The sequence below is a fragment of the Argiope bruennichi genome, chromosome 7 (assembly GCF_947563725.1).
Source record: "Argiope bruennichi chromosome 7, qqArgBrue1.1, whole genome shotgun sequence".
NCBI classification, from domain to species: Eukaryota; Metazoa; Arthropoda; class Arachnida; order Araneae; family Araneidae; genus Argiope; species Argiope bruennichi.
In genome coordinates, this window is record NC_079157.1 from 26,264,077 (window position 1) to 26,280,367 (window position 16,291).

The 16,291-nt window shown below is 26.6% G+C and overlaps 3 protein-coding genes across 3 annotated transcripts; 2 read left to right on the plus strand and 1 right to left on the minus strand.

Annotated features, from left to right (window-relative positions):
- The first annotated feature begins 161 nt into the window (after positions 1 to 161).
- Positions 162 to 8,281, plus strand: LOC129976304 (uncharacterized). The gene is made up of 2 exons (XM_056089806.1): positions 162 to 259; positions 3,625 to 8,281. Exon 2 carries the CDS (start codon positions 3,849 to 3,851, stop codon positions 5,886 to 5,888), a length of 2,040 nt encoding a protein of 679 aa, XP_055945781.1. The 5' UTR covers positions 162 to 259; positions 3,625 to 3,848; the 3' UTR covers positions 5,889 to 8,281.
- Positions 8,282 to 13,508: 5,227 nt separating this feature from the next.
- Positions 13,509 to 14,414, minus strand: LOC129976503 (protein YIPF6-like). Its single transcript, XM_056090110.1, has one exon. It carries the CDS (start codon positions 14,293 to 14,295, stop codon positions 13,642 to 13,644), a length of 654 nt encoding a protein of 217 aa, XP_055946085.1. The 5' UTR covers positions 14,296 to 14,414; the 3' UTR covers positions 13,509 to 13,641.
- Positions 14,415 to 14,592: 178 nt separating this feature from the next.
- LOC129976502 (ATP-dependent (S)-NAD(P)H-hydrate dehydratase-like) lies at positions 14,593 to 15,962 on the plus strand. Its single transcript, XM_056090108.1, has one exon. The coding sequence runs from the start codon at positions 14,811 to 14,813 to the stop codon at positions 15,720 to 15,722; it is 912 nt and encodes a 303-aa protein (XP_055946083.1). The 5' UTR covers positions 14,593 to 14,810; the 3' UTR covers positions 15,723 to 15,962.
- The last annotated feature ends 329 nt before the right edge of the window (positions 15,963 to 16,291 follow it).

Sequence of the window (16,291 nt, forward strand, 5' to 3'; positions counted from 1 at the left end):
TTATTCCCTTATTTATCGGTATAGAGTTTAGAAAATAAATATTCGAAATACTTGGAAGGGATTCGTCAAGTTCATTCAAAATTCGCAGTTACTATACAGACAATAGAAGTGTATATGTATTTTCTTTATTTCTTGTGATGTTTGGCAACATTTACTTTACGTTTTGAAATGCCAAGAATGTTTACACTTCGATGATTTATTTTTATAATCTTTTACTTTATCTGGAAAAAAAAATTCCTCTTCGAGAAAGAAATAATGTGTATGTATACGTTTCTGTTAAAATTTTTATATTATTCTTCCATGAAAAGTTATTTCATTTGTTTGAATATTCATTCAATTGTTTCGTCACGATTGTCGTTCTATTTTCTTAGGAATTCCTGATTAGTTCTAATTAAATCTTCATAAACCCCAAGTTACGGCAATTTCCTGTCATTAAGTTGGTATTGTTTATTTGAATATACCGATCCGGAATTTATTGTCGGCTATTTCATTTCCTTTCGCTTATAAATTGGAACACGCCTTATTGTTTATCACCAACTCCAGGTTTAATAACAAAACATTGCGTAACCATTTTTAAATTTAATGACAGGACTTCAGCTAGTTTATTAGTTATCGGTTTAGATTCATTGCGATTTCTTCGTTTTTGAGAGTGAAATAGTGTTCACTTAAAAAAAAATGAAGTTTTAATTTTGTTTATTAATTGTGATTAATTTGTAATGAATTGTGATTATTTCAATAATTTAAAAATTATTGTTGGGTTAAAATTATTTTTCCGGTGAGTATAATCATATAAAGGCATGATTTTAAGTGCATATTCATTATTTATGTTTGAAAATATTATTCATAATTAAAATTTTAATAATGTTTTTGAGTCTAGTCATCAACATGATAATGTCATACTTTTTGAATTTTTTTTTTAAATATTAAATTGTTACATGTGCAGACAATTCAAATTTAACTCAACAAAATCTGTGTATAAAATGTTTATATTATTGCTTCTTGTGGTTAAAAAAAAATTGTATCGCTATTATGTTGAATTAAGTTTATGGATACATTGTATAGATATGCTATTTACAGATTTAGACAATTGTTCAAATAGATATGTGATAGATCTCATTATAATAGATAAAAATTATCACGAGAAAATAACTTATTTCTATGTTTGGTTACTTGCTTATTATAGCAATTCCAATTCCAGAACCAAGCAACTGAGATGTATATCACCCAGATGCTGGCATTATGTGTAATAGAGCTTAACAATCTTAATATAATTCTAAAGTTGCCAAATAAATCCTTTGACAACTATAAAACATGAAACTTTCTAAATTTTATTTCTCTGCATATCTTCTTACTCTTGTAATTGAATTGCAGATTTCAAAATATTGTTCACTTTCTTATTTGTTATATAGTTAAAAAATATTATAGAGGAGAGCTAAAATCAATATATAAATTCATAAATTTCAAAAACTATGATGACTGTGAAGTTTATGTAAACAATATGCAGTTTATGCTCCTTGACTACATAGCCTTAAAAAATGAAAAATCAAGATATTTCTCTTATATAAGAATTACATTAAGACAAAACATTTTAACATTTTAAAAATTTTATTTTAAAATTTTGATGCATTATTACATTTTGATACATTTGATCACTTTTTACATTTCTTTGAATTTGAAATAAAAATAAATTATGTATGCCTGTATTTATATGAACATAATTTTGCCTGCATTGATATAAACATTAAAAAAAAGAAAAAAGAAAGGAAAAATGCATTTCATTAGAAGGATAAAATCTGATTGGTGACTTATTCTTTAACTATTTAAAATATTTTTTTCTTTTCTTTGCCATGGTACATTAAAATATTTTTAGGATTGAGATTGCATTAAAAAAAGTGATTCATTTAGTTGATTCAATAAATTTAATTTGGTTAATTAGTAACTAAGTAACAAATCAAGGCAGTCCATTTTATGTGAAATAGGAACTGAAGCATCAATGTTTTGTATTGAAAAAACTGTCAGAACCTATGCTAACCTACATAACTTCATCCAAAGATTGATTAATTTGGTAGTAAACATACTTCCCATGGTCCTAGGAAAGGGTAACACATGGATACATTCATTTCTTTAACCAAAATGTATAAAAGAAAGATTTGGACGAAAGGGCAGATATATAGTAGAAGGTATATAAAAGATACATATGAAGGAAAAATATTAGATAATTAATGATTTAGATAATAATTATTTTCATTAAATGCTCTGGTCGGATTATACCTAAATCATAGACTGCATCAAATATTCGATTCACTTCTGTCTAGAGCTATGTTTTTTAAAAAAAATTATTTTTCTTCTGTGGGCTATGAAACTAATCAATAATTACATACATTATTATTTTTTACCCTGCATCTTAATGTTCACATTAAAAAAATTCTGTTATTTTAATCAGCTTTGAAATTATACTCTAATTTCTTGTACAATTATAAGTTGCACATAGAAAATATATTATAAATGTATGCAATTAAATACCTATACATTATTGTTTCAGTGTAGTTAAAATATTTACCCCATTTATTTCTTTTAAGTAATTGTGTAATTATAAATAGATATTTACAAAAAAAAAAAAAAAAATAGAAATGAATTAGAAAAGGTCATAAGAATCAAACTGATTGCATATAATAGTTTATAGTTATTGCATTGATATAATTTGAATTTATTTAAAAACTTCAACATATTGTTTAATAATATTTTTTTTTCAAATGATAATTCAAGAGTTATCTGTTGATAATATCAAAATTAAAAAATGGTAATAACAGTTTAGCTATAAAAATAAAAACTTATATGACATAGATACATTCATTTTTTTATAAGAGGGATAGTTATTTAAGGAAGAAAGAATACTCCTTATTTATTAAAAACATAAATAATATAATGATGTTAATAGTATACTTTTTGAATTACAAACTAAACTCTATCCGATCTTAAAGTTATTGTTTTTTCCGTATGAATTCAAGATATTAATTTTTTTAAAATTCTACATTATCAATACCAGTTAATTTTAATTTAAACTTTACAAAAAATACCAAAATATTGAGCCCTACCAAAAATTAAATTTTATCGATTTCCATGCTTTTTCATAATATATAATTTACATCTTTTTTATGAATGTGTAGGGGACACTTTTCTTGCAGCTGGCTTGTATATCCAATTACTCCTTGTAAAGTGAAAACTTCAGAGCTTTCAAATACGCGTTTATTGCACGAGGTGTTTGCAGAAGTGAACTATTTACACGAAAGAGTGTGTAATATATACAAATGAAAGTTAATACACACAGTATCACGCACTCCTTAGTAACTTCGTAACAGATTATATACTTTTTTTAAGTTGGTTTTATTATGAGTGCTTAAGTTTTCTAAATTGGTATCAATTTATTTGTTCTTGAAGTTTATACATCAACAATTGATTAATGATTTGAACAAATTAAGGTATTGATTTCATAAACTGTGATAGTAAGTTTAAAATAATTACTTCTAAAAAAATAAGTTTATGCTGAGTTTTTAATAAGTTGAATTTCAGATGAATTTACTAAGCCTTTTTAAAAACAAGTAAATTTATTTTATTTCTTTTCAGGCTTTTAATACTTGATACTGCTGACTTGGAATCTCTGCATAACATTTCTGGATTTCAAAGGCTAACCTTTAAAAAGTAATTTTTCTGAAAAATTTGAAGATGAAATTTATCTTAGCATCATCTGTATATTTTGCTGTTATTTTAAGCAAAGAAAATTTGCTCTATCAAATATCAAATAGTATTCAATCTACATAGTATTCAGAACTATATGTTTCCTCATTTTAATGTATCCAAGAATTCTGATGTTGTCTACAATGGATATTAAAACAGATTGCTGTACAAAATCTGTTCTGAAAAAATCAAATTCTTTTGATATTAGTAAAGCCAAGAAGGTTACATTTTCTAATACGGTTAAGGTTTTTGTTGATGATCCTAGCAAATTAATCAATACAGATAATAATGAAAATTTGGATGTAAATTACATTGAAATAAGTATTGTTGATAAATCCAAAGAATTATTACCTACTGAATCTTTTGACGACTGTAAAGTAACAGATTTTTTAGTTCATAAAGTAATTTATGATAATTATGTTTTACCTGATGATGATGAGCTTTGTCTTTCAAATGAAATAAATGATGATAACCCAATCTTATTTGAATCAGGACCTGAAGATGATGAATTAGAATTTGTTGTTCATAAAGTCACTGAACATGAAGATGATCTGATTAAAAAAGATGCAGATTTTAGCATTGATTCTACTGAAGAAAATGAGAACATATCTGTATCTGATTCTGAAGATAATAAACTAGATGCAAAATTTTCAAAATTGAGCGTTGAAAATATTCTTGAGCATGATAAAATAATTGCCTTAATTGACCAAACTAGTTTAGGTCTTTCAGCCTTAAGTAGTCCTTCTTTAACTTTGTCTGGGCCTGAGGTCATATCTGATAAAATTTTTATTAAAAATAGTGATAAGTCTGTAGCTGTGATACCTAAAGTGATGGACAATACACTAGTATTATCTCCCCCATTGCAAGAATTAAGTCTTGATAAAATTGTCAAAGCACATTCAGAAAATGTTTTATGTGACATTGATATTAGCCCATTGAACTCCATACAAGAAACTGATAGTGATTCCGATGTTTCATCGGAAGGTACGATGATTATGATGACTTCAGAAGAATGCCAGAAAAATGAACAGCATATCCGAGAAAGTTTTTTGAAATTTCAGTCTCTGAAAGAGAGAACTAATAAAACTGAACAACCAGAGACAGCAAGTGATAATTTAGATTGTTCTGCTTCAGTTGAAGAAATCAATTCCAATGCAATACAGGATGATACAAAACTTCTTGATGAATCTGTTGAAAGTGATGCAGTTTTGATTAGTGATAATGTAGAATCATCAAGTGCACATTTTATAGAAAATTTCACCTCAACCAACTTCGATTTTTCTGAAAAGTGTTCTTCTGATTCTGATCCAAATGAGCTTCCAATATCAAAACGTACATATAGCTCTTCATTGCCAGATACTGATTTAATATATGCCAATTATCATAGTTTACATTCCAAACATGCCTATGCATTAAAAAGAGCTTCTTCAGAAAATGGGACAAGTTTTATTCGCAAACCAGCTATGTCTGTAGAAATTCCCAGTGATGTTCGAGAATGGAAAATACTCTTAAGTTCTGTAGAAAAAATTACCGGTGATTATCAGACTACAGGAAATATGAAAGAAAATGAAAACAGTTCTTTCTTATCAATTCCAGATCAATCTGATTTACATGAAGCAGCTTCTCAAATTCCAAAATCAGATGAGCTTGAGAATTTTGTGCATGAAAGCACAGAAAGAGTGGAACGCATTCGTAAACGGTATTATGTTAATGGAAAGTCACATATTAGGTTTGGAGTGCCGAAGCATGTACGGGGAATAAGACCACGTTTTGGTTCTACAGCTGAGATCCTTCAATTAATGCAGAAGCGAAACAATCCACCTTTTGTAGCTTTTAATGGTGCAAAAAATCATATGTCATGGCCATGTGAAGAAAGTAACAGTAGCCATGAACCAGTTGTGCTAAACAGGCATTCCAATAATTTTTATGTTAGTCAAAGCTCCTCTCAATCATCTATTGATTCATACTCAGAGGAACCATTGAATACTAGCTGTGATCATTATTCAATTTCTTCCTGCCCATCAATTATTGTTCATGAAAGGGGTTCACCCGAAGGTGCAAGTCCACCTAGACCCAGAACAGAGATTAATGTTCATTCATCATCTCAAAATTATGACTGTGACAGTTTTGTATATTACTCTCTTAAAATATAGATGAGTTCTTTAGTATTATTTTTATTTTCAGTTTACAGAGCTTCCAAACTGGTGAATTTTTCTATTTGCTCAATGTACTTTATTTATATAAAATTATTCATTCATCATTAAAACAGATCCAATGGAAAGTATTCATTACATGAAAAGGCTGAAGTTTGATTATCTTTTTTTAGTATTATTGTTTTTATTATTATTTTTTATATTACAAGTGATGTACAAAAAGAGAGGAAAATTTTGTTTAGAACAATTTTTTTTTATTGTGAATCTTTTTATAGTAATGGTGACATGTTGATTGGTAATGTTTTTTTTTGAAACATTTTATTGCAGTTATTAATTTACAGGGTATTTGTAATTGGCAGTCAGCGTGTTGATGTATTCATGATTTAGTACAAATAGCTGCATATTCATGGTGCTAAAAACTCATCTTGAAAAAGGATGAAATGACTTCATTTTTCACTTTATTATTCATTTGAATTCTAGAAAAACTTGCAATAATTTTTTCTTTTTCTTTTCTGTTGACTGTCCGCTTATAAAGCTACAATAAAACAAATATATATATGCCTTTAAAAGAAACTTGTTTTAATAGTTTCAAAGTCAAATAGTAGACAATTTTGAAAAGGTAGAAAATTGTTTTTCAGCATCTCCAGTTTTAAAATTTTAAAACTTGTGATGATGCTTTATTTGTATATCTAAGCTTGCATAAAATATGAATGAAATTATTTGATTAATTCTATATAAAATCCAATCTATTTATTTTGAAATATATAAAATGATATGCCACTTAAAAGTGCAATTCGTATGCTTAAATACAGTTCTATCTTTCTTGTTTGTATCATTAAAATTTTAAAGAAATACATTTAATTATATTTTTGTTTGTTCTATTTTTTATAAATTGTCTATTTTTGAAAAGAATTTTAATGCAAAAAATGTGAAATTATTCTGCACGTTCTATAAGATTACTCATAGAACAGGTATAAATTTACTGAAATTAATTATTTTTGTTTTATTATTTCATTTTTCTTTACATTTACTGATAGTGATACACCTATCTTAAGAAAAGCATTCCATTTTGCTGTATTATAATATAACTGTATTTTGATTGGTTCAATTTATGTGATACTCGGTGATTGATTTCTTTATCATTATATAAATATATTATGTGATTTTTAGGATTATTATGCATTTATAATAATTTGTTTTAAATTGGCTGCCATAATGTTGAAAAAGATCAAAAGTTATTAAAGTATGGTGTCTACTTATAATAAAAGAAACATCTAGAAAAATCAAAATTTATCATCTATTTGAGCTTGTAGAGGTGCTCCCTTCTTTAATTTTAACTCTAAAAGAAATTACCCAATTGTGTGCTAATGTGAATAATCTTTAAATTATGCAATTGGATTGAATTTAATCACATTTACAAGAAAAATAAAAACTTATAACTGTGAAATGTAAAAAGAAAGAAAAAGGAAAGATTTTAACATAATTGTTACAAAGAATATTCAGGGCTGAATGTAACCACACATTAAACTGCTTTGGAAAGATTAGCCAATACATTTCTGTTACTACTTCAGTCCTTTATTGACCATTAAGGCTTTATTTTGGCTGTTGTCCATTCTGATAATCAGAGTGTTTTGAATTTTTATGTTTCAATACTTGACTTTTCTCTCACCGAGAGATAATGGAAGAAGTGACTGAAAGCAAGCACAAGTCTCAAATTCAACCATAAAAAAAATATTGAAAAGTATTAAAAATGTTATTAGGCATGCACACTTCTTTAATATAGCATAATTAAATAATCTAAACAGATTATTTGAATTTCTAATTCAATACTACAAATGTTGTTGTATTTGTTAACTACACTAAATCAATCAGAGTTTCAAATAAATCTCTGCTGATAAGCTACTGTATCAATGTTTTATTATTAATGGATTATGAGATCTCTTGACTAGTTTATCTCAAATAACCCTAGTACTTCTTGAACAACTGTGAACACTTGCTGAAATCTCTGCTGAAACAGAAAAAACAACAAAATCAGCTAATTGTAGGCACTTTCTGACGGATTGTGTTATAAAATGAAGGAAATTTCTTTTAAAGAATTGAAGCATTTATTTATTACTATAATTTTTGTTGACTGATCATAATTATATTTCTCCAGTCATAATTATTATTCATTATTAATAATAAATAATTATTCCTTATTAATAATAAGGAATAATATATTCCTTAATAATGCCCACATTACCGAAATGTACTAAGCAACAAATTTTTATATCTTTTCTTTTATATTCGATTGACTATTTTTGATTTTTTTAAAAAATAGTTATTTATTCTGGTGATTTTTTTTCATAAATCGACTGCCATAATTGCTCTATATTTCTTCTTTTACCATTTGGGTCTGGATCATTATTTTTTCATCGAAAAAAATGTGTTAGATTCATAATATTTATACAGATAGAAAAGTCTATTTTTCTATCTTGATTTATTTATTTTTGTAAATAAATAATAAAAATTTGTTTAAAATTATATGAAGATATATTATAAAATGCATTATCTCTGTTGTGTAAACAATAAAGCATTGTGAAATCAAAATAGTGTTTTATTTGAAGTTGCTTTCATCATTAAGGGAAATTTTAAGAAAGGGGGGGGGATAAATAAATAGAACAAACAGCAAATTCTGTTATCTACAGACAGACTATCCACAGTTGTTAATTCCAAGATGTTGTTTTTTTTTAAATTCAGTTTTAAGTTTTTTAAAAAAAAGTTAATACATATACTTTACATAAAGTTTGTAAAGTCAATAAATTGTAGGTATGGAAATCTACTGTTTATTAAATCAGTTGCATGTTTAAATCTGTTACCTTGTAAGAGAGCACAATGTAAGTAAATTTTTGAAAGTTTATTTGCTTTGATTGAAAGATTTTTCACCACCATTATAAATGGAGCCTATTTTTTTTTAAGGAAACAAAGCTGTTGAGGCTATATACAGTTACTTGCTGTACCATAACTCAACAAAAATATTTCAAGATATATTCCCAATAATATTCATTTACACTTACATGACACACATATAGTATGTATACCAGTCATTAAAAATTTATTGTAAAGAGCCAGTGAGGGATACTAGACAAATCAAATTTTTCTGGAATGAGCAATTTTGCTATCCAGTCTTTTACAGTAATATTTATATGGTGTTATACTATTTGCATGTTGCAAAAATCATTCAACGTATTCTGAAAAGCAGACAGTTGGATATATAGCTACTAAATTTCATACATAGTTAGTTCTTGAAATAGTAGGTACTTGTTAAAAAAAAGGTACTTCTGAAAAAAAAATATATTAATTGAAATTAAAAACTTTTTACTGAATCATGTTGGTGTATATTATCTTACAAAAAATGTTTTTACACAAAATATTTAAAACAGTTTACCTTTTTAGTGATACAATTTTATTTCCATGCAATTTTTTTTCTCTAACTTTAATAAATAAATAAAAAAAATTGTAAGCATGTTTTATAGTATTACTTTTTTAATTACTGGAACTATTAGCTAAACTGTTTTATAGTTTTAATTATTGGAACTGTTAGTTAAACTGTTTCATAGCTTTAGTTATTGGGTTTATGTTTATTACAAGGAAAACAAATAATTTTTTGTGTGTACATTATCATTTTTATATAATTAAAATAAAATTGTAGAATAAAATAAAAATAGATCAAACCTAAAACATTAACAAATGCTATGATGTTTCAGATTAAAAATTTGAATTGCCTTTAAATTTTGAATAATTTAAAAAACCAATTTCCACACACAACAATAAAGATGAGTTACAATTGTGACCATTTGCAAGTTGTAAATCTGAGAGTAAGATCTTTTGCATTGGATTAAAGATTAATAATCATGTATCAAAAGATTATTATTATAAAGATATTTAGAAGAGTGTATCTTGGAATGGAATTTTCAACTATGCATCTAGACTCCATGGGCTGAGAGAGAGTGCAGGCAGCTTGATTAATAGATTTTATTAACTGAGTTATGAAAAAAAACAAAAAACCTTTAAAAAGTAAAATTCTATGAATTATAAAAGATTAGGTTAATAATGTGCATTTTCCTTGAATGATTAAAATCATTATTTAATAAAGTATAATTTATTAATTATAATGGTTATTAATTATTCATTTAATTGTTTTTTATATTCCACTTGATACATCTTGCAAAATAATACTTTTTAATATTAGATTTTCTTGAAATTTATTATTTCAAACTAAAAAAATTGTCGTAAAAATTAAATGTTTTTATTCAGAAGTATGGAAATCATTAACTAATAATTATTGTTAATTTTCCAAGAATTTTATTACCGTAATTATTTTTCACAATATAAATATTACAAAAATAAATAAAAATAAAAGCCTCAATATGTATCCTTCCTAGGACTGAAAAATGAATCGATCTGTCATTGAATGGTTCCTTACAAATGCAATCTATCCAGAAGTATCGAGTTTTCAAAGAATTAAAACACACACACATATATATATGTAATGATATCTCTAAATCTAAATTCCTAATTTTTATCTTAATTTATCTCATATTAATAATTCTAAAATATTCTTATTTCCTAATCCAATTCCCCCCCCTTTTTTTATTTAATTAATGCTGCACAAGCTCTGCAAAGTTGCTTTAATCAGCATTTTCATACGCTCCAAGAGAAGGAATAAAAATCTGTCATTTTAAGCAAATTCTTTTTAAAGATACCCACCAATATTTCGCTTTCCAAATTCGACATGTGTAAAGAATGCCTATCAGAATCTTGTAGTATAAAATCACTGAAAGTAAATATTTTGGTTACTTCTGCGCTTGTATTGCTTTTGCACGGGTATCAGTTTCAACATTGCTTCTTTTTTGTACATAAATTATGCCTCTTGGGATGGAATAAATTGGAAGTTTTAAAATTGTGAAGTGTGTTCACTCTTCAGCCCCAAAGATGCTTAAAAATATGTCTTTACATTATATGTATATTATTGCTGTGGCATTACTATTTCTTTCTCACCTTACCTTCATAAAGAAACATCTAATTTTTATTAATTGTGATTAATTTCAAAACAGTGTCGAACATATGTAATTTAAAATATTTTCTAAAAAAACTTGACCTAATGATATGAAAGCAGTTAAAAATTTGGATATTGAATAATTCCTATTTTGAGAAATAATTGCCAATGCAACCAATTAGAGAAATTCCTTATACCTGCTATGGTTTTTATGGTATGAATTTAGAGAAACCGGCAAATCTTCCCTGATTATGGTCTCTGGAACAGTCGAGTTGATAAATGGGCCATTCGGTTCAAGGAAAATTGAAATAATGAGTATAGAGATTACGATTTTTACTTCCTCTTTAACACTCTTGCCACTAAATACAGTGCTCAAATTAGGTGAATTGTGGTCTCATCATAGTAAACAGCTTTTAAGTTTTTCGATTATTACTGGGAGGTGAAAATTTACTTTTCACCTCCCAGTAACTTCAACACTCCTGTAAGACTAAAAATCAACAGCATTCATCCTCGATGAGTATTGATTTGATACAATAGAAGAGTGATCAAGATGTTAGAATGATTAATGGAAAAACATTACCTGTACTGTATAAAGTTATTTTCTCAAAATAAGTGATTTTCCATAAAAGTACTTCAATCCAACCTAAATAATTTTTAAATTTATATTTCAACATTGTTTAGTAAAATAATAAATTGTTTAGTTGTCAACAATAGTTGAGTGATAGAGTGAGTAGATGAAATTCAATCAAATACACTATACATATTAAATGAAATTTGTTGGATTTTTCTATGGTATGGTTGTATTACATGGAAGTCTATTTTGATCATTACATATATGTATTTGGTACTTGTCTTTTCAGAATTCATGCAACTTTAATAAACTTAGAATTTAGAAATCGTATTTAAATTATAAACTAAAGACAGCTCAAAGACTTATATAGATAATTAGGATACTTCTTTTAGTCAAAGGCAATGTTGACAGTCTACACAATAAAAATATTAAATAAATTTAGTTGTAAACACTACCAGGATATTTTTTTTTAAATTTCAAAGATACTGTTATTATTAGTTAAAACTATTTAGATAATAAAAGTGGCATCATTGGATATATATTTTAAATTAAGATCATAAAAAAAAAACACCTTCAACACAAAAGTTTTCAAAAATATTTTGAGAAACATAAAAAGAAAAAAAATTATAATTTAAACCATTAATTTTTAATACTGTTTGAATTTTTTTTATTGTATTTAAAATATAAACTAAAATAGGAAGTGTCAAAGTCAACTAAATTATAGTCAAGCAAACAATTTGTCTAAAAGAATTATATATATATATATAAGCATGAGTCAAACCTCCCCTCTAAAGTAATGCATAATTGTGTGTGTGTGTATATATATATATATGTAATGTAAAACGCATATATTTTTTAAGCAATAACGTGGCCGTAGAGATAACACTTTTGAATTTTTAAGGAACTGCAAATTAATAAAGAATTGCTTAATATCCTTTTCTGTTTTAATTTAAAATTTTAACACTAGAAATATGGATATAAAACAATCACAATTTGATCTATAAATTAGAAATATTTTAATACTAAATTAAAAGACTGATCGCATACTCTATTTCAAAAAATTTGAGATTTTAGAAAAGAATTAAAAAAAAACAAACATAATTCAAAATAATAATGATGGTATTTTCAAAATTTAATCTTTTTCCCTTTAAAAAGAAGAGCATATATATGAACTTTCTCATTAACCAGTAATTTTTATACTGATATAAAGTAAAATATGTTTCAAAAATTAATACATTGCTTTTCTTTCATTTTCAAGTGATTAGATTTTTAAATTTCTGATGCTAAGTGCTACATCATTAGAAAATAATTTTGTATATGCAGTTCAGCATAGTTTTAGCTTTCCAAATGATCAAAATTTTTGATAACATATACAGTACTAGTCAATAAAAATGCATTATTTATATTTTTCATGAATATATAATTATACATTTAAATTCAGCAATATAATTCTTAATAATGTTCACAATAAGCATCACTGATCAATTTGTAATATAATAGTTGTGCATCATGAACACAAAGGTGATGTAATGCTTTCTATTATTAAATGATTTTTGTATAAAAAATATTACAATATCTTGGTCAATGCATCTTTATTGGCCACTATATTAGATGTGAAGTGTATAAGAATTTATTATTATTTTTTTAAAAAAATTAACACACTTTCAGGCACTTAAGAACTGACTATAGAAGAAAAGAATATGGCTCGACTATCTGAAGAGTTTTGCTATGCCTGAAAATACATTTATTCAAGGAAAAATGATAAATTTTTTTAGTAAAAGAAATAATGTTGAACATTCTGTGTAAAATATTTGAACACTGAAGTGATTTATATAATTTTTAAAAATTAAATTTTTACAATTTCATACATATATGAAATTAAAATTTTAATTTCAAATATACAAAATTATACTAAGAACATATATACTACATTAAAAATAAGGTACATTATTCAATATTAAAGAAATAACAATAAATCACAGACACCAACAATAAATAAACCAGTTTGCAATAACATTGTAAGCACAATTTTAATAAACATCTAAATATTTTGTTCATAAATGAATCAAATTAAAAACTGACATGATAGTAATACTTAGGTGCTCACATAGAATGGCACTACAAGTGGAAAAATTTTATTTATTTCAAGATTTTGAAAGAACCATCCAACTCACAACAAAATAAAATAGAAATATTGGATACACTGCAAGAGCTTTCCTTTTCGGAGGCTGGCTGTCTCCAAGAAAAACCGTAGCTCCTATTATAGCCCAAACAAATCCGGCAGTGACTATCAAGAATTTCACTATGAATAGCAGTAATGAATAATTGAAAATTAAATCAAAGAAAAGGCACACAAGCAAGGCTAAACTTGGAGCTAGTAAACAATAACCAAGAACACAGACGCTCTGAAAGAAAGATATATTTCCCCCAAGCAGTTTGGAATTTACGGTGACAACAACAGCGCCAAACCATACGATGAAAAATATTTCTGCAAACTGTAGTCCACCATCATTCAAATTATCGGAACTCTCATTTTGCAATGCTGATGCAAGGAAAACACAAAGTATTAACGGACCCCATAAATCCCAATCTTTCAGAAGAGCTTTCTTTTGCTTTGGATACAATACATGGTAAAACTTGATGCCGACAGCTTTTAAATCACGAAGAATAGTATCTTTGACAGGCTCATCTAATGTATGATATTCAGAACTTTCGGTGTGAGTAGGGCTTCCACCGATTTCACCTTCTAAATTGGTTTCATCGGTTTTTTGATACGGTAGAGAATCAGGTGACTCCATTTTTAAAAAGAATGAATTGACTTAGAAATACTACAAAATATTATTTACGAGAAACAACACATTGCAAAACAAACACGACGCATCATCACATCATTTTATGCAGTGATAGTAGAAGTACTTTCCCTCTCGTATTTATAAGTTGTTTAAACAAATAAAATTTTATTCCAAAAGTAGCATCGTTTATTTTTGCTTCAGAATACTTTATTATAAAATATTAAAAGTAAAATAATCATAATTTATCAGGCATTTGAAATATCTCAAACACGATATTAAAAATATGTAGTTATACATCGCTACTTTTAACTGAAAGGAAGAAGAATAGCTTATATCAGAACAGATTATCAACAAACAGAACGGGAAAACCGATGTACCAATTAAATAATCAGACATATATTAAGGAAATACTTTTTTATCCTAAAAAATACAAATTATTTTGTCCTTTGAGACAAAGCAGCTGTATACGGAGGGTATAATACGGATACCTATAAGGTGGAGAATTACGGTGCGGTGCCGATATGGCTGAATATTCAGAAATAATGAAGGAACTGGAATTAATTATTCCACCTCTTACATTTGACAGCTACAAAGGACAAGCAGGTCGAATTGGTATTGTTGGAGGTTGCATAAATTACACTGGTGCCCCTTATTTTGCTGCTATTTCTGCATTAAGAGTTGGATGTGATCTGGTTCACGTATTTTGTACGAAAGAAGCCGCTCAAGTTATTAAGTCTTACAGCCCTGAATTAATTGTTCACCCTATTTTAGATAGCCCTAATTTCAACGAAGAAATTTTGCTACATTTACCTTCTATGCATTCTTTGGTTATTGGACCTGGCTTAGGAAGAGACAAAGACACATTTTTTGCCGTCCATCATTTAATTGATTTGGCTAAAAAAAGTAATCTACCATTGGTTTTCGATGCTGATTCTCTTTTTTACTTAAAAGATACACCCAAACTTATAGAATCCTACCAGAAGGCAATCCTTACTCCAAATAAGATAGAATTTGCCAGATTGTACAGTTCTTTATTGAAAGAAGAACTCACCCATGATCCTACAGAAAATGATGTGAAACACATATCTAAAATTTTAGGCAATGTCACCATTGTCAAAAAAGGGGCAGTTGATATAATATCAAATGGAATTCAAACAATCACTTGTAATGAACCTGGAAGTGCCAGAAGATGTGGTGGACAGGGTGATTTGTTGTCTGGTTCAATGGGTGTCTTTAATTATTGGGCTCATAAGTTAAATGAAAATAAACATGGATTGTATAGTGCTACAATTCTTGCTGCTTTTGGAGCATGTGTACTGACAAGAAGATGCAATCACTTAGCTTTCAAAAAATTTAAAAGAAGTACCATTACAACTGACATGATAGGTGAAATTCATACTGCATTCACATCTCTCTTTGAGAGAGCTGTGTGATATGATTTTAAAATTACTTTTTTTAATACAGTTTATTATGAAATGTGTATTTTTAATTTGATATGTTATAATATCAATATCTGTTATTTGATGTTATCATTTTGTTTTTCCTTGAAAAGTACGAGGACACTTTATATGTTGTTCTTATTGATTTTCTTTTGAGTTTATTCATCAATTAATTATTTCAAATCTTATGTTTTTTACTGTCATGCTTTCTTATTTCTATTAAGTTTTATCAGACTTCAAAAAATTAACATTTTTTTATGAGATATTTCATATAAATGTACTTGAATAAATGAGGAAAAATTAAATAAAAATTATTTGTATGAAAGGTTTATGCTTTTATTGAAAGTATATGAAAAATATGTTTTCTGCTTACATAGCACATGAATAAAAAATGTTACTATAAAATAAATAAAAATTTAAGATATATCAATATTCTGTATATTTATGAAGGTTTAATGTCTAAAAGATTTAATGTCTAAAATATTCCAAAGAGTATATTATATATATTTTTAATATTTACTGATTCATTTTTTCAGTTTTTTTTTTTTTTTTTTTTTTTCCCT

Coding starts and splice junctions, on each gene's coding strand:
- LOC129976503 (XM_056090110.1), bottom strand. CDS start 14,295: ATGGAGTCACCTGATTCTCTACCGTATCAAAAAACCGATGAAACCAAT.
- LOC129976502 (XM_056090108.1), top strand. CDS start 14,811: ATGGCTGAATATTCAGAAATAATGAAGGAACTGGAATTAATTATTCCA.
- LOC129976304 (XM_056089806.1), top strand. CDS start 3,849: ATGTATCCAAGAATTCTGATGTTGTCTACAATGGATATTAAAACAGAT.